Consider the following 21,385-nt stretch of genomic DNA (forward strand, 5'->3'; position numbering starts at 1 on the left):
ACTGTGTCTAAGCAATTCTGATTCTGTATCATAGCTCAAAAAAAATCATCTCCCCAGTCAGTCCAGTCTGCTTACCTAGTGTCCCTTACAGAGTGGTTCGCAGGGAATCTTTAAAGGCTGCCAACTCATTATACTCCCAAAAAATGTTTTCAACCAACTCTTTCTTTCCCATTGCACCTCCAGTATTTACTCTCCACCTGAGAAAAACATTCTTTGGTGTCTACTTGGGGTATAAAAATACCTGTGTAAACACTTCCAGGTAAAGATCTTAAATCTTCTAGACTTTGTTGCATATTTGGGAGATATATCTCCCGTTGTCTCTTTGTGAATTGCTTATCCAGTCTCTCTTCCCATTACTTTTGAAGCTTCTCTGAATGATTCCTATAGTTTTCATACAATATTTTATATGCTGTACTAATTATTCATTTTTTAATGGCAGCTTCTGTTCTAGATTATATTAGAAATTCTATCAGTGCTGGTTTTCATTTAAGACACCCACCCCATTTCTTTCTCTTTGCCTGTACTCTGATATCAATCCTTGGTGGGGAAGGCAGTCTCTAACCTGCAGTCCAAATCAGTTCTTGGCATCTTCCCATTCTGTTGTCTTTCCCTTTCTAGTTATTTGCTTCCAGTAACTTGGTTACTTTGCCAGTTTTCTCAAATAAATTCAAGCCCCCTGTTGCCTATATCCCTAACTGCAGTAATCCCTATCGGCAGAATCTCTTTTCTCCATTCTCGTGTTAGTTTAGTTTTTAAAATACTATCTGCTATTTTATGAATAGAATATTTTGTATGACTGTTGTCATTTTCCTTAAGAGTCTGCATCCAAAATCCCAGTCTCTCCTTGTTTCTTGAGCCTCCCGTATCATCATCCCTTTCCACTTTAAGTTATAGTTTTCTGCTTGTGCTATGTATAATAGCCTTGACTGTGTTGCTCTAAAATACCCCCTAAAATTGGGTAATTCTAGTCCACCTTCTTCTCTTGGAAGAATCATCTTATCCCACTTGACCCTTGCCATCTTCCTCTTCCAGACAAAATCCTTCAGCTCTTTCTCAGTTGCTATCCACAGCTTCTCCTCTGGTTGATAAAAATATGCCTGACCTGTGTATAAGATTAAAGGGAATAAAACATTTTAATTGCTTGTATCTTACTATCCATATCCCTATAGCAAAGCCCCTAGTTTCTCAGTTTTTTTATTATTTTCGGTTTAGTCTCCTCCCACATATCCTTGTCTACCACAGCAGAATCATTTCTAGTCCATACTCCTAAATACTTCATTTTATCATGCCCCCATAAATATTGATATTGGGAATTTGTAAGCCAGGTTTCTGCTGCTAGAAAGGACTGTTGTGTTAAATGTTGAAGTTCTTGAATTGAGGGAGCAGCACATATCACTGTTGAATCATCTGCATATTGGATGAGAGAGGCTTTTGGGGTTGCAGTGTGGAGGTTATTTGTAAATATTGAGAGAAGTAGTGGGCCTAAGACTGAGCCTTGAGGGGGATACCTAGAGTCACTGGTAGAAGGGGGGATAAAGTCTTTTGCCATGAGACTGCTTGCTGGCATCTAGTAAGGTAATCCTGGAACCAGAGGAAGAATGACAAAAGTTTAGTTTGGAGAGAACATTTAAAAGTTTACTATGAGAAATCATGTCAACGGCTTTTGATACATCAAGGAAGATAGAGGATATATAAATATTGTTGCTCCTGTGATAGTTAACAGTATTGATGAAAGACATTAGAGCGGTGGATATACTATGAAATGATCGAAAGCCTTGCTGAGTATTGGTTAGAAGTTTGTTAGTATGCAGGTAATCAGTAACTTGCTTATGAATGCGACTCTACTATTTTGGACAGTGGTGATATTATTGCAATTGGTAGGTGGAGTGATCTATTGAACAGCCACCTTTATGTATTGGGATAATGTGCACGGTTTTCCAAATGGGAGGGATTGTTGTTCTGCTATGGATCTATTGATAAGAATTTATATTGGATAGGCTATTCTGTCTGCTCTTAGTTTTAGGAAATCGTCAGGTAAGTAGTCAGCAGCTAATGTGGGTTTTAGCTTTTAAAGCAGTTTTTTGATAGTCTCTGTAGCTACCAGTTGCAGGGATAAGCTGGATTTAATATTATAAGAGGCAGTGGTAGTTCTAAAAGTTGAGGGGGTTGATTATAGGACAGTACTATGATAGTTTCGGTAAAATATTTATTAAAATGAGTGCCAATGTCAGTATTATTAGTAGTGGTGGAAGGGAGTATACTGATTTTGCCTGGTAGACGTATATTATTTATAGCTGTTCAGAAATGTTGTGGTTTATTGTGGTACTTAGATTGTATTTCTGAATAGTATTTTTTTTTGTCTTGCTTAATTTGCTGCTTTGCTTTGTTTCTAAGTTCACTGTAGGTTTGGAGAGCAGGTTGGGACTTTGTCTTGGTTCAGTTTGCCCAAGCCTTGTCTCTAGATTTAAGTAGTGATTTTGTTTCTTTCGTTAACCAAGGAGCATAGTTTGATTTTACATGTATATCTTTGATAGGGACCTGAGAGTTTAGTATAGGTAGAAAGGTAGAGTTAAAGCGTTAAATAGCTTCCTGAAGGGGACAGAAGTTTCAGGGGTGTCCAGTTACAGCATTTGAGTACATCTATAAGGTTGTTGAGGTTCAGTTGTTTCCTGTTTCTTATTTGTTTCAATGTAGTTTGTTTAGTTGGTATAGCTCATTTCCTAAGTAACTAGTTTGGGAAGTGTTCACTGAGACTGTCTGGAGGACAGCCAGAGTAGGAGTAGAGAGCTGGCCTATTTGTTAATATCCAATCTAGAGAGGAGTGTTTGTTGGATGTCTTATTAATCCTAGTAGGTGATTGGATGTGTTGAGTGAAGCTGTGCAGGATGATGCAATTTTTGGATTTTGGGGAGTTGCAGTCTAACCAGTCAACATTGAAGTCACCCATAATAATTGTTTCCTGAGGTAATAATTTACTGCTGTAGTGTAGTATATTTTCTAATGTTTGGATATTATCTCCTGGTGGCAACTTAGGTACCTATAATGTATATATGTTTCTTGGGTTTAATGTTTAGTTTAGCAAATACTACCTCAACATTAAGGTTTAGGGTTTTTTTCATTTAAAGTCTCTGCAGAGAGGCAGCTTTTAAAGAGTAGTGCCACGCCTCCTCCTCTTTTGCTGATTCGTTCTGCATGTATGATATTATATCCTGGTAGAAGTATTTCATTGTTGGGGGTGGTGGATTTTAGCCAAGTTTTGGTGAGTAGTACAATATCAAGGGAGTATAGGGAGAGGTTAGCATGCCGATCATGGATTTTATTGTTGATAGTTCTTACATTAATATTTAAAAGTAAAATATCAGATTAATATGTAAATTCTCTCTGAATTCTTTGTACTGAATTCACTTCTTCCATGCCAAACATTTTCATAAATCTCTTCAAAAATCTATCCTCCTTAGTTATATTTTCCCTTCTAGGTCTCCCAGACTCATCTTCACTATTGCAAACCAAATTTCACTCCCCACCTGTAAGTAATATTCCATGCTGAAAGCTGATCATTTCTCACATAGTTTTCTTAAGCTCCATTATAGCAGTTTTAGGTGAAATACAGATGCATGCCAGTGTAATCCTCCTCCCTTGTTAAGAGCCCCTTAGTACAATATGTCTTACATTATTGTCTTTTTTTGCCCTCTTCTATCACTATTGGAGCTCCTCTTGCAGTTAATATAAGTACTTCTCTTTTCCTTTGCCCCTGATAGTCCACTGAATAACCATCCTGGAAAGCATTTCTTTATCAAATTCACATTTTTGTCTCTTTCCAGGTGTGTCGCCTGCAGCATAGCTATTTCCACTCTACATTTTTTAATATAGTTCACTACTCTTTCTTTTTTGTACTTATGAATAAGACCATTTAGATTGAAAGACATTACAGAAAGCATAATTTTCTTATATAGTTATTACCACCTTTTATGTATAACTGCTTTTTGTTAAACATCTAATTCCAACTTTTAAGTTACATGCATACACTGTTTGGCAGGTTGATCTTTTATACACTTGTTTCTTGTCATATCCCTTTGATCCTATGTCACAACTTACATAACATTGATTTATTGAAAGCCCTCAAAAAAAAAACTCCTTAATACCCACCTAAAACCTATTAATTTAATAACACACAAAACTATGTGCATCTTCAAATATTGAAGTTTTCGCTTCCTGTTAAGAACAAAAGTTCTAAACTTATAGCCACCCAGACAGGCTAGGGTTAACCAAAAAAGAAAGGTTAGTCATGCTAAGATGCATGGTGGAGCCTGTGCTTTTAGCAAGTGCTGTTTGTTTTTTGTTTTATATCTATAGCTCTCTCAGCTGAGAAAACACTTGAATGCTTTCAGTAAATACTTTCTCCAGGACATTTCTTTTTATCAGATTGTCTTCTAGTGACATGCAAACCAGACACAAACCTGCTAAGGATATGTTGATTACCAGAAAAAATGACTTATAATATTTAATATTCTTTTCCATTTACATGCTTTATAATATACTTGTAACTGGATAAAGCCTATAGTCTTAATCCAGTCATTTCCCTATGCAAGCATGGTAAAAAGTACACTGATTTTTCTTTTGTCATGCTTTCTTAACCAGACATTATCCCCTCCCCCATTTTTTACACTGTTGTGGTTACATTGCTTACATTTCTTAAAACTGAACAAAGCAAAAGGGAGAAGAAGAAGGGAGAAAAAGAAAAATCAAAAACACCTGTATATATATATATATATATATATATATATATATATATATATATATATATATATACAGATTGTCTCCATTGAGACATGAGAACCAGGCAGCCAGTTTCTCTTTATCATATTGTTGCCATGGAAACATAAAGACAAGCTGCAGAATTGTCATGGATTATACACGTATTTGCTAGAAAAAAGCCTCATAATATTCAGTGTTATTTTTCATTTACTTACTCTCTCTTAAAACTTGTTACTCAAGCAGTCTAAGGTCTTTCATCCAGCCATTCCCCTGTAAAAGAATGAGAAAAAGCACATTAATTTTTTCTTTTATCATGCTTTTTAACTAGGCTTTTTTTGTTTTGCATTGCAGTGCCTACATTTCTTTAAATTGGACAAGAAGAAAGACAGAAGGGAGAAAGAAAAGAAAAAAAAAGCAGCAGCACCTGTTTACAATCCCCATTACAGTTAAAAAACCTCATGCCACAAAATTAGTACTATTTTAAAAGAAAAACTTTACTTGGTTAACTTTATCACTCCTCTTTCCCCTCCCCAAAGCACTTTTCTGAACATTAATGGCATGAAGTAGGGCATATACTTTATAGTTTCCCACAAGTCCAACAAATTCTGAAAAGTCCAGTATTTCCAGATTTTTCTGTTCTGTCATATTTCACAAATATAATTATTGGATTGTAATCCTGTATAAAGAAACCCTGTCTCTGCTTCATTTTCAACGTACTCTTGATTCTTGTAGTCATCTCTCGTGCTCCCTTCCTTCTCGCCAGCATTTTCCGTTGAAAAATTTGGAAAGGTTTCAGAGGTACAGTCCCTCTGTGGTCTTTATTACCAGAAGAACAAGAAGCAGAATCTCCTTTTGTTTCACATCTTATTTTGTGTTGGACAAACTTTTGTATTTCCTCCTTAGCATGTACTGCATAAATATTATTTGTCCCTCCAGGGAAGAATACCTTGAAGACCACTTGGTATTTCAGTTTGAATCTCACACCTGCATCTCGACATTCCCTGAATAGTGGAATAAATTTGCTCCTCTTCTGTCTGGTGTACAATGAGTAATCATTCTCCACAAACACACTGCTGCTTCCCACTTTTAATACTTTTTCCTTCTGCCAGAGTTTTGTCAGAATCCATTCCTTCTGCTGGTAGGATTGCATGTTTACCATTAAAGATCTAGGTTGTTTTCTCATAGCCAGGTTTGGAGCATATGCATGATGTGTCCTTTCAACTAACAACTCCTGGTGTGGAATGCCAGTCCAAGTGCTTATTTGTGCTTTCATAAAATTAATAGTCTGTTCCTTCCAGCTTCTCTGGTATAGCTGAAAGCCTCAGGTTTTCCCTAGGTGTTCTGCCCTCTAATTATATTAGTTTTTGAAACACCTCTTCCTGAGCAGTCTCCTATTCTGCCAGCCTTTTCTTAATTTGAACTGTGATTTTTGCAGCTTTATCATCTCATTTAAATATCTGTTTAAAGCTTCTTCCATTTTCCAGCCTTTTGTTGATATACTCCTTCAGTGTTTTGTTTATTTTAACCAGGTCTGTATGAAGCTGTCTTATATCTTCCTGTAGGTTATTGGAAGTCATGTCTGAAGGGTGTATTGCTTTTTGCTGAACAGCTGCAGAATTTTCTCCAGTCAGTGTTTCTTCCTCACTTTTTGTAGCTGATTTTTTCCAGGTCTGTATTTCATTATTCCTGGCACCCAGGCAGTGCACCTACTAGCCAATTACTGAAAATTACCCATAAACACAAGTCTACTGGCCTTCTCTGCTGAGTTTCTGTTTTCACACTGGGATAACTAGAAACAAGCTGTTACTCAATATGCATCCATCTTGGAAGTCCCAAATAATGACTCTTGACATTTGAACAAAGATTTTACAAATATAAGTAAGCTGTCTAAATAAGTAAATATGTAAATGCCATTCAGTCTGCACTAAGCCATGACTGGAGATATACATTTTGTAAAGACCCTTAGAACTGTAGATAATCTAAAGGCTTGTTGTGACTTTCGGCTTTTCCCAGTTAGGGGTCGCCACAGCGGAACTCCGGTCTGCTAATGATTGGCAGTTAATTTTTACTTACCAAGTTACCAGCCCTGATGCACAACCTTCAATGAAGGTACGCCCATTCACACATGTCTCCACGCAGAAGACGCTCTAACTGAGAGTCGAACCGGACAGGATGATGTGACCCAGATACAGAGAATTCCAAGACATTTCCTAAAGCCTGTGGCTGTAGGAATGTGACAATAAGCATATTTTAGGTCTGATGTTACTATGAAACGTGTAGGAGGAAGGAGAGGTGGTAAACCTGAAGCGTCATTATTTTGAATTTTGGTGCCAACACTTTCAGGTTTAGAAAAGACAGATTTAGTATTGACCTCTAAAAAGACTGATTCTTTGGTAACAGAAACATTCTGGAACTGAAATGTTTGCCCCTTTGACTTACAGGCACTTATTTTATGGCATCCAAGGTGTGTAAAGAGAGAAGAACCTGAGGAAAATATTATGTTTGGTTCAGAGGGTGGGGAAGACTTCCACTGAAAGGAGATGTTTGTATCCAGTGCCATCTGTAATCCTCCTGCACCACTTTTAACACCCTAGACTTCAACACAATCTGTTGCCAAAGGAGAATGTTGAGAACCAGTTTCTGTGACAGATTTGGAGAGATGTCTGAAGTGGAGGGAAGGGATGGGGAGAAAAGAATGCTGGCATTATACTTCTATACTGCTGGTCTCTCTCTTGTTTTAAAGGATCCCTAGCTCTTATTATTTCCCTCCAGCTATCTTCTTTTTTGTTCCCCATTTGTCAGAATATGTCAGGTTTGCTTTCTTAGGGAAAGAAGGAAGCCTATAAGATTTATATATATTTACGCATCTTTTTTAAATTGTCACTTAAGACATAGGCACACATACATTAATAGAAAAGAAAAACATATTAACACTTATTCATTTATATACATTACACATTAAATATATGTGTTCTATTTTTTACAACTCTAATTTAGTCCATCATTTCATAAATTCAGTTCTTGCCTTCCCTTAAATCTCACTCCATGCTGTCCTCATCATCATCATCTTCCTGAACATTGTTTTGCATGGTTTACTATCATTTTGTCGATCGCACTCTGTGCAAATCATTGTTTCTATGAACAGCAAAAAGTCAAATGCAGAAGTGGTGAATGTTCAAATTTGACATGATTCAAACATTCACCACAAATCTGCAAACTGAATTACTGTGCAGTACATAGTAAAGAATATGTTTGCAGGGGGCAAGCCCCCCTGCCCCCCCATGTGAGGGGCTGTACCCCCACATTCCCTACTACTTGTATATATACAAACTCTGAGATTGCACTACAGTGAGAGAAAGGGTACATTTCCTGATCCCCCTATAGTGCGAACTGCTTGAAAATGTAGAAAGTCACAACAACGGATGCTGTATTGCAGTCGCTGTTGTACATTTCTACATTTCATCCTTCGTTCTTTCGTTGCTATCAAATGAGGCGTTTCAGACTAATGTAAATCACACAAAGTCCGATCACCCATTTGATAGTAAACTCTTTTGCATGTATTGCTACCACAAATTTCATTTATTTCTATGTATTTTGCTTCTCCTTTTTTCTAAAGATCCCATTTGCAGTTCTTTCATTTCTTTAAAATATTCAATACTTTAAATACAGTTGGTTTAGATTTTGATTTCCATGTTCTAGTAATTACTTTTTTTGGCAGCCAATAGAACTAAACCTAATAAGGCCTTACTATGTCTAGGCAATTCAGATCCCATGTCTCAGTTCAGCTTAGTTACAGTCATTAGCTCCCCCAGTGCTTCTGACAGGTATCCTGCAGGGAATGTTTAACATCTTCCAGCTCCTGGGAAACAGTTCCCAGTTGCATCTTTTTCCCCCATCACACCTGCAACATTTGCAATGTCAGGAGGAAAAACTCTTTGAAGTCCACTTGAGGTATGAAATAACCTATGCAAACACTTCCAAGCAAATTTCCTAAACTACTGAGCAACTACATTCATTAGTAGGTGATGCAGAAAATTCCCTCAAACTGTCTGTGTAGCACTGCATATGAAGTTTGAAAGCTAAACTGGAAGGAGAAAACTTTCTCTCTCTTAGGTAGTCCATCACTTTCCCCTCTTTGTCAGTAGGGAAGAGTTAGTGTTCAGGATCAGTCTGTTACCAGCTGGAGAAGAATTAGATATGGATGCTGGATAAGATCTATGGTGAGAGAAAATCAGTGTATTAGTCTGAGGCATTTTATACATTTTATCTGTCTTTTTAGGTAATGGTTGCCAAGTGTCAGTATAATTACAGGCAACATTTGACACGTCCTCCAGAACTGACAGTATAGAAGAGATGCATAAAGAATGGGGTATATCCATTTGCAGCTTATCATAATATTTCCTTAGGTCAGGGGGAACTTGTGGTTGGTCCCATAAAAATATCTCATTCATCCTAGCTTTGGTCTGATTAAAATAACATGTCCTCCACAGTAGGATAAGTGTTATACTTTCCACACTATCTGAGATTTAGGCTTGTGTATATGCAGGAGAAGAAGCCCTATCTGCATCATTATCAAAATCATCAGACTGTTTCCTTGGGAATTTTTTTACTGGGAATGCCCACTTGCAATAGTGTCTAGATACCAGGATTCATAGCCTGTAACATATGTCTAGCCAAAGTAAGAATATAATTTCTTATCAGTTACAACTTCTTGAGGTGAACGTCTAACCTTTTACTTTTTCTTTACAGGAATTTCTTTGGAAGAAGACCGACTCATAGGATGACTGTCTGCCTGGATTAGTGGTCTCTTACTTTGGTTATCCTGAGAATAATCTCCCATACTGTATCCCAGAGCTAGAGAACATGCTTTTCCCATGCCAAGAGTGGACACTGGAACAGCTGAAGGAGACATGGCTGAAAGGATAAAACCAGAGGAGGCAGGAGATGTATGTGAATTGTCTGAGAAGCAACTATCCACTGTAGGTTCACCCTCTATTGGCTGAGGTTTACACTTTACACTTAACCCATGATACAGGGAAGAGCTCCTTAGTAAGTATCTTTCTTTCTAGGTTCTGTAGCAGAGGGAGCAACTGGACTGAGTAAGTATCCATTCTGTAGCCAAGGATGAGATGTGAGAAGCAGTCAGGAGATAAGTTGTCACATAGCTTTCACACTCAGCATTTATACTCACACTTCTATCCTCTGTCCCTACACAAAGTGAATGCACAAGCAGCTTGAAAAATCTTGTCCAAGTAACTTCAACCCTTCAAGTACACTGACAGAAAAGTGGCAGGTAGTCAAAAAGTGCGTTCAAGCACTACACTATAAAATAGATTCCTGCCTGTTCCAAATGAAAATGTTAAGTCACACATTTCAAAGTTTACAGAAGCAGTACATAGGAAGTACATATTTTTTTAAAAATAGCTTCTATTTAGCTGAAGAAATCTTTATAGCTAAAAACAGCAGTCTCTGACAGGAAAATTCTGATATTGTAAAAAAAAAAAAAAAAATACTGCTTTAGTTGGAAAATAATTTTAAGTAATATTTTCTTAAGGGAGTCTGAGCAATGGAATCAGTAACTTTCTTGGGTGGTGTAAGCTATGGAACCTTGCTGGCTAGGCTTACGTAGGCCCTTGGGCCGATAGCCTAGTACCTACCTATGAACCATATCATCACCATATAGGATAGATTCCATGATAGAAATGTGCAGAAGGTCATCCTGAGAGAGTTGATTAAGGAAAACAGCAGATGTGAAAGAAATGTACTAAGAGGAAAAGTTGGTGAATTGGAGTTCCATATTCTGGTAGAGAAGCGTCTGTCAGTTTTAAAGATTCTGAACCACTGAAGGACTTAATTGCTTATTGTATTCTTAGAGTGAGAGGGAATGGTGTACTAGGTTCAATGCTTTTATCAGGTTGATGAGGTTTTCCCTATTGAAGTTGCCATTGCACATGTTTAATAGGATATAGTGTGTACACGTGAAGAGTGGAGTCTGAGTGCTTTGGCCAGTTCAGAAGTCATGTTGGTTAGAGAAGAAGCTTCTTTAAGACCAAAAATAATTAGAGTTGGAATAGATTATTTTTGAATAATTTACCGCTAGGAGAGTATAATTATACGAGACAGAAGTCATTTGTGGGTGCTGGTTTGGAAAATTTGGGGATAGTTTTGATAATAGCTTACTTCCATAGTAGTTTGTCTAAGAGGTGTTTGAGTTTGTGGGTGTTATTTGAGTGTGATTTTGCCTCTGGGTTATTGGTAAGGAATGATGGTTAGTTAGGTGAAATTTCAGAATTAGCCATCTAGGGTATGCAGCTTTTTTAGAAGCACATTGTGTAAGAAGGAAGTTTTTAAGATTAGTTTTGATTAGTGGTAGAGTTCCCCCTCCATTTTTTTCCTCTCCGGGTATTCAAAGCATGTTTTTATCCAGGAGAGTGATGGCTAGCTTGAATGAATAATTTTGAAACCCACGTTTCTGTAATATCTATGAAGTCAGGGCTGTGAGTTATAAGAAATGTGTCAAGTTGATCTATTTTTTTTCATAAGCTTTTTGAATTTAATAAAGCACCTTTAAATGGGAGTGTGGGTGTGACAGTAGTCATTTTTATTTTTATCAAGGAGGTAAGGATGATATGGTCCACGGTTGGTTTGAATGTGGCCTAGGATGAGAAGAATGTCGATTAGAGTTGTGCGCAAGATGGTGAAATGCAGGTATGCTTGTTTTGTTTATATATTATTGTGAGTCTTGGATTTCTGAGATATATAGCTGAAAAAGAATGTAGGAAAGCGGCATGGTGTAAAAGTTAGTTGTGGTAATAATGGATGATTTGAATAAAAGTGAGTGTTAGTTACAGTAGTAGAGGGGGAGAACTAGGTTTAGTGTGTGGGTGGTCTAGTTTAGTGAGTTGTAATGTGGAAGGGTGTTACGTTTCTTTTGGTAAAGTGGTGCAGTTTATGCTTGAGAGTATTGCAGTTGCTTTCACATTGTAGATTTGAGTTGCAAGTATTTTTGGTGAGCTTATTTGTGGAGTATTAGATAAGAAAGGATTACATTGATTGGACTAGTAGCTGGTGGAGAGTTTTCCTACAGTTTGCCTAAACTGAGTGAAGAGAGCATGATCAGCTTAGTAATGAAGGGAGGGGGATGTGTTAATCCCATAGAACTTGATAGGTAGTCTAAATATACAGAGACGTGAACTGGCCATGCAGATAAAAATGGGAGGACTGTTGTTCTTAAGACTTGAGCTGTTTAGTTTTAGGAGTAGGTAGTAGAATAATGTTAAAGGGGAAGAGAGAGGGTGGTTTAAATTTCACGATCCAAAAGGTGGCTGGGGAATGGGAGGAAAGAGAAGTATGCTACTGCTAACATATTAGTTGGAGCCAGTCAGCCTGTTTACGTGCAGTTAAGCCTTAAAGCAAAATGTCTACAAATTCTCTAAACATTAAGTGATTATCATATAACTTATATCAATTCTTAGCCAATGTTTTTACATTATGTCCAATTTATTGTAATAATTTAAACTGCAGATGTTTTTGAAGATTGTAAAATGATTGTTCTTAAAATATTTTGTAATAATTTGGAGCTTTTCTCCCCGGGCTTCTGCTGAAAATGGTCTTCTACCCAGTCAGACTTTCCCATTAATCAAATGTCGATAAATAAATCAGTTCTGCCAGTGTAAACAGGTAAGTGGAAGCCTGTAACAGAAGCGGTTTGTCTTGATAGCAGTAAAATGACATAAATTAAAAAAAAAAGCACAAAAAAAAAAAAAAAAAAAATAAAGGGCAGAGATGTGTAAAATGGGACATCATCTCTCACAGATGAGGCTACTGCTGTTTAGCAATCTATGGGGTGTACCAGGTCTAAATAGTAGTAGCAGAGGTGGTTATAGAAAGCCCAAGAGGAAGTGTGATGGGGAGCAGCTGACACATCAAGGGAATAAATGGCTGGGGAATGGACTAGGGAAAATCCAAGTAAAAGTAATATTATTGAGGAATGAGTGCTTCCAGTAGACACTGACACACTACAAAATCTGCCAACTGGGAGGTGATTTTTTTCCAGTACCAGTCATTCAGCTCATATGCATGTGCTAATCACTTTGTATTACCATGTACTACAAAACTATGTAGCCCACATATTAACAAACATTACATTAACAGTTCTAGCCATAAATATTGATCTCAGGACAGCATATGCTTTGTGAGACCCTTTATTGAAGTAAGAGTGGGACAGCTGAGGAGAATCTTAAAAATGTATTTGGGTACTATGTCACCAGAAAACAGCAGCAACCTTGGCAGATAAATTCTTATTCAAGTAAGTACCTAGAGAGGAAGAATAAAACAAAGAACACACATAGGGAAGGAAGGGATAGCCATAGAGTAGAAAATAGCAGGCAGTTAATATTTAGAATGTAAAGTAAAAGGAGATGTTTGAATGCATCAGCTTCTACAACAAAATTAAATCTAACTAGCTACTGTTGAGCCTATAGATATTAATAGATGCAATACAGCATAAACACTTTAGTTACTATAGCAACACTAACTAGTATGAGCAGTCCAAACCAGAAAATGCATTTGCAATGAACAAACTTGTTGCCAGTTCTGCAGATTAATAATTATTTACACATCATTTTATTGGTAGACAGTAAGTAACACAGTAACATTCATGCAGTCTTAAATAACTGTGCAATAACAAGCGTCTTACGGTAGGCTTCCTGACTAATTTAATAGAGGTGTGCATATCCAGATGTGAAATCCTGGGGGGAGTGAAATTAAGGATTGAGTTATGCCAATGCATATAGGCGAAGAGTGATGAGAATCCTCTGTGACCCCCATATACTTGACCTGACTTGAAAGAACATGGTGCTTCCTTACTAAGAAAATCAGTGTTCTGAGTACTTTATCCTTTGTAGAAGACTTTAAAGCCCTATCCATCTTCTGTGTTTCATACAGACGGCTTTAAGAGGAAGGAGTCTGCTTTACTTACAAGGCTTAAAATTACCCTCTTCTGTTTGACCTTCTTCATATCCATAAAACATGCCACAGTACATTACCAGAGACCTAAATTTCTACCACATCATAAACAGAATTTATTGGGGGAGATAGATTTGCCTTACTAGAAATTCTAGTTGCAACAGTCTTCCTCTTCATATTAAACAAAAATAGGTCCCTGTTCTTCTTTAAATTCTACCAGGATGAGTGGATGTGAAATTGCAAATATCCTCTAGATATTCCTCCCTGACCTTATGGAAAAGGGCAATTTTTAGTGGGTTACCACTGTGCCTAGGCTACAAATGATCCACCCAGCTCAACTGCCTAGTGAATCAATGAATATATATAGTCGTGTCTTTATATAATAATGTGAGTTTTATGCATATATGTGTACCTGTGTAATACAAGCGGCAATATTATTTATCTCTGACATACGTTTTGAAGTTATTTTAATGCATTTTATATATTTTAATGGCTTTTATATTTTCCTTAGGTGGCAAATGCAGTGAACAATGCTACTGACAGATCAGTAGTCCTGATCGATGAGTTTGGTAAAGGAACAAATACTGTGAGTGTTTAAGCAGATACAGTACAGAAATATTTTTACCATGGATCTGAACAAGGTTAAAGGAGATGAACATTTCTAGGTGCTACTTTGCATGTATTTTAAAATTCTCATTCAAATGAGGTGTATGGCTTTTTTGTAAGTATCAAATGTTTAGATCTTACTTTGAGATGATCTTGCAGGTTGAGTTGTAACAAGAAAAATAGATGACACAATGATTGGCTTAGCCAAGTTTTTAGTAGTTATTTAGTTTGGACCACACCTAGGGTTGATAACAGATGCTGACCTCAGTGTTCATTAACATAGCTTGCCCATCTAGCTTCCCTCTGGTGTTTCTTCTAGGAAGGCCGCTGAAACTATGAGACTTGGGCATTCGCTTAAGTAGCTTATTGTATACAAACACATTAGGATGGATGGCAGGAACATTGAACTTAAACTATCTAACTGACTTGACTGACTACATACTTGTATGCTCTCACTCTGGCTGCTCCACTTAAAATGGCACTCTTACTTGCACGTGCCCAGTACTTATATGCACGTGCCCTCTGACTGGAATGCTTCTTAAAGATATATCATATACAGTCTGATCTACATCCTCCATCTTTACTGAGCTGTCTGATATAAACAAATGACATTTCCCAAAGTATGAAATTTATACAGACACTAATAAAGAAGACAACAGTCATGTCCAGGTTTCCATGTATTGGAACTAGGTTTTGAGATCCAATCTGACCTTGTAATGTAATAATTAGGACTGGGGTTAGCAACAGGGACAGTCAGTGGCAAATGTTCTGCTCTAGTACTTTCAGGCTTCTTCTCTGGAATAGGGATTGCTGATGGAATGCCCTCTGGAACAGGAACATTAGATAAATTGCTCAAAGAATTAGAGTCTTTGTCACAGGCAAAATGCTGTAACAGTGGTTCGGTTACTGGTAACAAATGCTTTCGGTTTCATCTGAATTCCATTCCTTGTTATTCCACAATGTACGATCTTGGCTCTTGACACAAACTTTCCACAAATCTGATGTGATCAAAACCTTTTGATGTCTGCATTCTCACTGTCTCCCCTTTTTCAATGAAGGAAGTGGTTTGCTGGTCTTGTCCTAGTAGGACTTCTGGGACAAATGCTTTTTCAACAGTTGGGCTTTCACTGCTGTGTTGCTTTTAGCACATGGAACCAATAAATTGCTGATGATTGGTAATGTGGCTCTGGTTTGTCTTGACATAAGTTTGTGGGCAGGTGAACCAAGATGTTTATCATGAGGAGTGTTTCTGAGATTATCAAGTTTAGAAAAACATCAGTACTGTCCCGTTTGGATTTCTCTAACAGCTATTTTGCACTCCGAACCGCACGTTCAGCCAAGCTGTTTGACTGAGGGTATTCAGGACTACTTGTAACATGAACAAAGTCCCACACTTCTTTTTGGTGTTTATCTGGCAGCCTGCCAATTTTTATGCTTTTGATGCTTCTGCAAACTGTCTGAACTGCTGACTTGTTAACTGTGCACCGTCAGAAATGACTCTCTGTGGGCTACCATGGAGAGAAAAGTGTCTCCTCAACTTGGTAATGATGGTACTGGACATTAGATTAAGAAGGAGGTCAATCTCAAACCAATTTGAATAAGAATCTACTAACACCAGATAATGTTGACCATTTCACTCGAAGATATCTGTGGCTACTGTTGACCAAGGTAGTTCAGGAGTGTGGCTTAACTGAAGTAGTTCTTTCTGCTGATGTGGCTTTGTACTATTACAAACTGAACAAGATGAAAGTACTTTCTCAATATTTTGTTGACATAGAAGGCCAAAATACTAGTTCTCTCGCCCTTCTTTTGGAAGAGTCAGTTCTGGGTGGCCAGGATGCAAGATGTTAATGTACTCTTATTGTAAGGACTTTGGAACAGTCACTTTAGGACCTTTCATGATGATGCCATTATCTGACAAAATCTCATCTCTGTATGATTGCTGCTCATCTATTGGTAAAGTAAACAAGATTGCTTTGAAGGCCATCTTTGACTGATAGAGGTTGAGCTTCTGGAAAACTGGATCTGAAGCTGTGGGGTTCTCAACTCATCTTGATGTGTGGAAGAACAATTTTGCACCGCCATGACTTCAAAATCAGTTTGTTCATTGTCATGCTGTTCTGTGGTTTTCCTTGGTGATCAGGATAAGATATCAGCAAGCTAAAGAAGTTTGCCTTTCATGTAGACAAGACTGAAATTGTACTTTTTCAATCTGAGCATCATGTGTTGCAATCTAGCAGGAGCTGTATGCATAGGCTTTATCAAAATAGTAACTAGAGGTTTGTGGTCAGTTTTGATCAGGATAAGTCAGCCATAATTATAATCATGAAACTTTGAACATGCAAACGTAGTTGCCAAAAGCTCTTCCTCAATCTGGGCATACTGCATCTCAGTTTGTTTAAAAGTTCTCGATGCATAGGCTACTGCTCTACTCTCTTGAAGAATGACTGCACCTAGACCAAATGTAGAGGCATCACAGGAAAGAGTAACTTGTTTGTGAACATCATAGTACCTTAGAATTGGTGGACTGGCAGGTTTCTGTTTCAAGATATTAAATTTATTTATTTATTTATTTATTTCCAGTTTGATGACCGGGGAGGTCCACTGGGCTCATGGAGCCCATTTTCAGTGGAGGCCTGGGGAGAAAAGCTCCAATAAAACATAGTACAATTTCCATAATATGAAGTACAATACACAGTAGATACAAAAACAAAGTAAGCAAAATTGTACATACAAAATGGCAAAATCTAAGCAAAGTTAAGCAGCAGCATAGAGACAAATATAGTATAATACATATTTACCTGTTTACTGGTTGAGAGCAGTCATAGCGAGTTAAATTAATACAAGGTTTAAATCATCTGAGAGTGATGTAGAGGTAGCATTAACAAGATGCAGTACATAGGGTTAATCTGTAACGTGTAAGGAAGAACAAACTTTGTGTGTAATGAAAGTATTAAAGTATTAATCAGGTTAGGTAGGTAGAGTGCAATTGCATTTCCATTTATGGGAGAGTTTAAGAGTGGAGCTGGGTTTTGAAGTGTTCAAAGTTCTCCAGAATTCTTAGATATGGAGGAAAAGAATTCCATATTTTGGCTATGGAAAAGGATAGGAGAAGCTGACCAGCGGGATGATTTGGTTTATATATAGAGATAAGATTTTGGTGGGCAGATCTTAGAGTTCTGTTTGGGGTATGTAGTGGTAAGATGTTTGTTAGTGCTGGGCATATAGCTGGTTTAAAAATAAGCTTGTGAGTGGTGATGAGTTGGAGGTAGTCAAGGTAGTTGGGAAGTTCTAGCCATTGCAGCTGGTGGAGAGGTATACAGTGGTGAATGGAGTATTTAGAAGTTGTGACGAACTTTGAGATTTTGTTGTAACAGGTTTCTAGTTTAGAGGAGATGGAGGAACATATGGTGGTTAGTAGAGGAGCACCATACATTAGTGAAGGTAGTAAGTAGGTAGTGGTGAGGGTCTGTCTTGTAGAAGAGGAGAGGAAGTGGGAGTTTCTGTACAGCATGCCAAGTTTCTGATGGGTTTTCTTAATGTTTAGCTGAATATGGTTATCAAATTTTAGGTGTTCATTAATAGTAACTCCAAGAAGTATAGCAAAAGGAAGAACTTCTATAGTGGAGTTGGCATGGCTTGTAATTTTGAAAGAGGTTTTGTCGAGGGCGAGAGATTTTGAAGGAGTGAATAGTAGGATTTTGGATTTGTTGGCATTCAAGTAGAGATGATTTTGAAGCATCTAGTTCTCAGTAGTTGAGAAGGCGGTTTGAGTTTTTGTTTGGAGCTCAGGGAGGTTTGATGCAGAGCAAACTAAAGTTGAGTCATCTGCATATTGTACTATCTTAGTGTTATGATTGGCTGAATGGAAATCATTAATGAAGATATTGAAATGCATAGGGCCAAGTATGGATCCCTGGCGTACCCCGGTTGGGTTGGGAAGGAAGGATGAGGTACCCGTCTTCCATTTTACTGCCTGAGATCTGTCAGAGAGGTAGCTGCTGAACCAGGTAATGGTGTTTTATGAGAGGTTAAGATTAGAAAGTAGGTGAAGAAGGTTTGTGAGGGAGACTGTATCGAAAGCCTTGGAGAGGTCAAGGAGGACAGTGGATACAAGTTCTCCAGAGTCACAGGCATGGTTTACAATGTCCAGGACGGAACCCATATTGTGTTGAGGTGAGGAGTTGGTTATCTGTAAGGAATGGCATGAGCTGGAGGTGGATGCATTTCTCAAGAGATTTTAAAATAGGGGAGAGAATCGCTATGGGTCGGAAGATGGAGATGTTGTTATTTTTGCTGCCTTTATGGGAGGAGTAGGATAAAGGCTGCATGCCACAGTTTGGGGACACATGATTCTTGTATGGATCTATTGATGAGTGTGCTAATAGGGATGGTGATGCTGTCTGCTGCAATTTTTAGAAAGAGAGAGGGGATGTTGTCATGGACATTGAAGCAAGGCTTAAGCTTAGAGAGAAGTCTTTTTTATATATAAGGTGGGGATTGGTTTGAGATGGAATATGGGAGGAGAGTTTGAGATGGAAGGTTGGGCAGAGGGTTTGAGTTGGGGAGAGGTGGTATTGTTTGGGAATGTTCTGCTATAGAGTTAGTAAAGAAAGATTTGAACAGAGTAGCTATTTCTGGGTCAAATTTTCTGGTGTCAGGGCAAGGGTTGTATTTGGTGCCTGGGTTGAGAAGAGAGGTGATGGATTTCCAAAATTGTTTGGGGTTTGAGGAATGATTAGACTGGAGTTTGGTATAGTATGCTTTTTTGTCTTGTATAATGTGTTTTTTGGCTAAGTTGCGGAGTTGTTTATATTGAAGAAGGGTGTCAGGGTGCAAATTATGATGGTAGAGTTTCCAGATCTTGTCCCTCTGTTGCAGGAGTATTTTGGTATCTTTAGTAAGCCAAGGGGCGGAATTGGTTTTTATACATTTTATTCTTGGAGGGGCTTGGGAGTTGAGTATTTAAGAAGGTTGAGTTGAAGAATTCAACAGCACTATCTAGAGGAAGAGTTTTTAGGGTGTCCCAATTTATCATTTTGAGAGAATTGAAGAACGTTGTGGGGTTAAAGTTTTTGAGGTTCCGAGTATGGATATATTGGTGCAGGTGAGGAGAGGAGAGGGTTGCTCTATGAATGAAGGCTGGCAAGTGATCACTGATGAAGTCTGGTAAGGTGCCAGTGTGGGAGATTTTATTTGGGTGGGAGATAAGAATCCAGTCCAGTATGGAGCCTGGGGGGTTCTTTTTGTTGGGTCTGGTAATAGCATTTGTGAGTTGCGTGGATTTACATAGCCTGATAGAAATAGTTGGATTATTGGCTGTAATTTTGTTCCAGTCAGTGTTTACATCTCCTAGGATCTCCTAGGATGTATGTATCAAGCTTGATATTATTTGAGGCCCATAGAAGAATTTCCTCAAGTGTATTTATATTGTTTCCAGAGGGGGATATAGAGGGCTATAACACAAATGCTTTTCTGGTTATTTAGTTTGAGATTTCCTATGACTAGTTCAGCATTGCTGAACTGAGTAATAGGGTTTTGGTAGGGAGTGATGGAGAGTAGACTAGCATAGTTTAAAGCTACTCCTCCTCCCTTCTTTTTTAGGCGGTCATGTCTAAGAGCGTGAAACCCTGGGGGTAGGATTTCAGAAATATTGGGTTTTAGCCATGTCTCAGAGACAGCTACTATGTCAGGTTGGGTATGGGATAGCCAAGCGTGAAAGTTGTCTAATTTGTTTTAGACTCTGGGCATTGATGGTCAACAGCTTGAGCTAGTTAGGGTCAGTGGTATGGGTGGTAATGGGGGGAGATGGATTGCTGCTAGTAATAGGTCCTGGATTGGGGTGTATATCTCATGCTAGGCATAAGTAGTCAAAGGGGAATGACAGCAGAGGTTTGGATTTACTCCTAGAGTTTTGTGAGAAGTACAATAATGCTTTGGGAATATGATGTTTCATTGAAGAGGATAGGAGTTTTAGTTTGAAGTAGAGAAGTGGGTTTGTATGAAGATCTATCTGAGGGGTTTCAAAGAGGTTTAGTGGTTGAATTTAATGCTACTAATTATAAGATGAGGGATATTTTACAGAGGGAATGGGAAAAATTAGTATCACTTACAGATATTGAGGAAATATCTAAAATAACCCCAAAGGTGATATATAAAAATTCCCATAGTATAAGAAAAATCCTGGAAAATAGTAATAATAGAGTTATTAATGGGTCAAGTATTTATATATTACCAATAGGAAATAGAAGAATAGGGACATACAAATGTGGAAGGTGTAATCAATGCCCCTATATTATAAATGAAGGTGAAATTTACCTTGAGAGTAGAAAGAGATGGATTAGAAGTAAGGGTTTTTATTGTTGTGATACTAAAGGAGTGGTATATCTTGTGATATGTCAAAAATGTCAATCATTTTACGTAGGTAAAACTGAAAGAACATTAAGAAAAAGAATATATATGATCATACCTATGACATTTTAAAAGCAAAAGACACTAATGCACTTTATAAACATTCCAAGGTTTGTGTAGGATATAATTTTTACTTTATTGTATTAGAACAAATCAGACAGGACCCCAGAGGGGGTCCCTGGGAGGAAATTTTAGAAAGTAAAGAATTATGGTGGCAAGTTACCCTAGATGCGGGGAAAAAAACAAGTCTTAATGATTTTTTAACAATCTTGCCACCATTAAAACTAAGAGCCAGCAGAATTTAATGGCAATTATGAATTTCTACAGTAGAGGGAGCTAGTCATTATTAGATTTTATATGTAGTTTTTATTTATCAATATTTATATATTTATATCATATTTATTTAATGTTTTTATGTATTTATTTATTTATAAATGTATGGAAACATATGAATTATATATATTTATGTTTTAAATAATATTATTGAGTCGACAAGTTTTCTGTAGTAATGAAACATATTTAAATATTGATTCATGAATATTTATGAGCCCAGAGAGAATGTTGGTTTGCCCATTTAAATGCTTAGTTAACATTCTATTGGTTAATTGTTTTTAAATTGAATATATAAGGGATAAATGGTATTAAA

General features: G+C 37.5%; 1 protein-coding gene across 1 annotated transcript in view; it reads left to right on the top strand.

The window, feature by feature from the left end:
- MSH5 (mutS homolog 5) overlaps positions 1 to 21,385 on the top strand; it is a 2,353,005-nt gene that overhangs the window by 1,997,445 nt on the left and 334,175 nt on the right. The window contains exon 25 of the mRNA XM_044083236.1: positions 14,234 to 14,308. Coding sequence (XP_043939171.1) covers positions 14,234 to 14,308 — 75 coding nt within the window. The remainder of the gene's footprint in view (positions 1 to 14,233; positions 14,309 to 21,385) is intronic.

Source organism: Protopterus annectens, chromosome 9.part0, assembly GCF_019279795.1.
Source record: "Protopterus annectens isolate FY-2018-M chromosome 9.part0, PAN1.0, whole genome shotgun sequence".
Classification (NCBI taxonomy): domain Eukaryota; kingdom Metazoa; phylum Chordata; order Ceratodontiformes; family Protopteridae; genus Protopterus; species Protopterus annectens.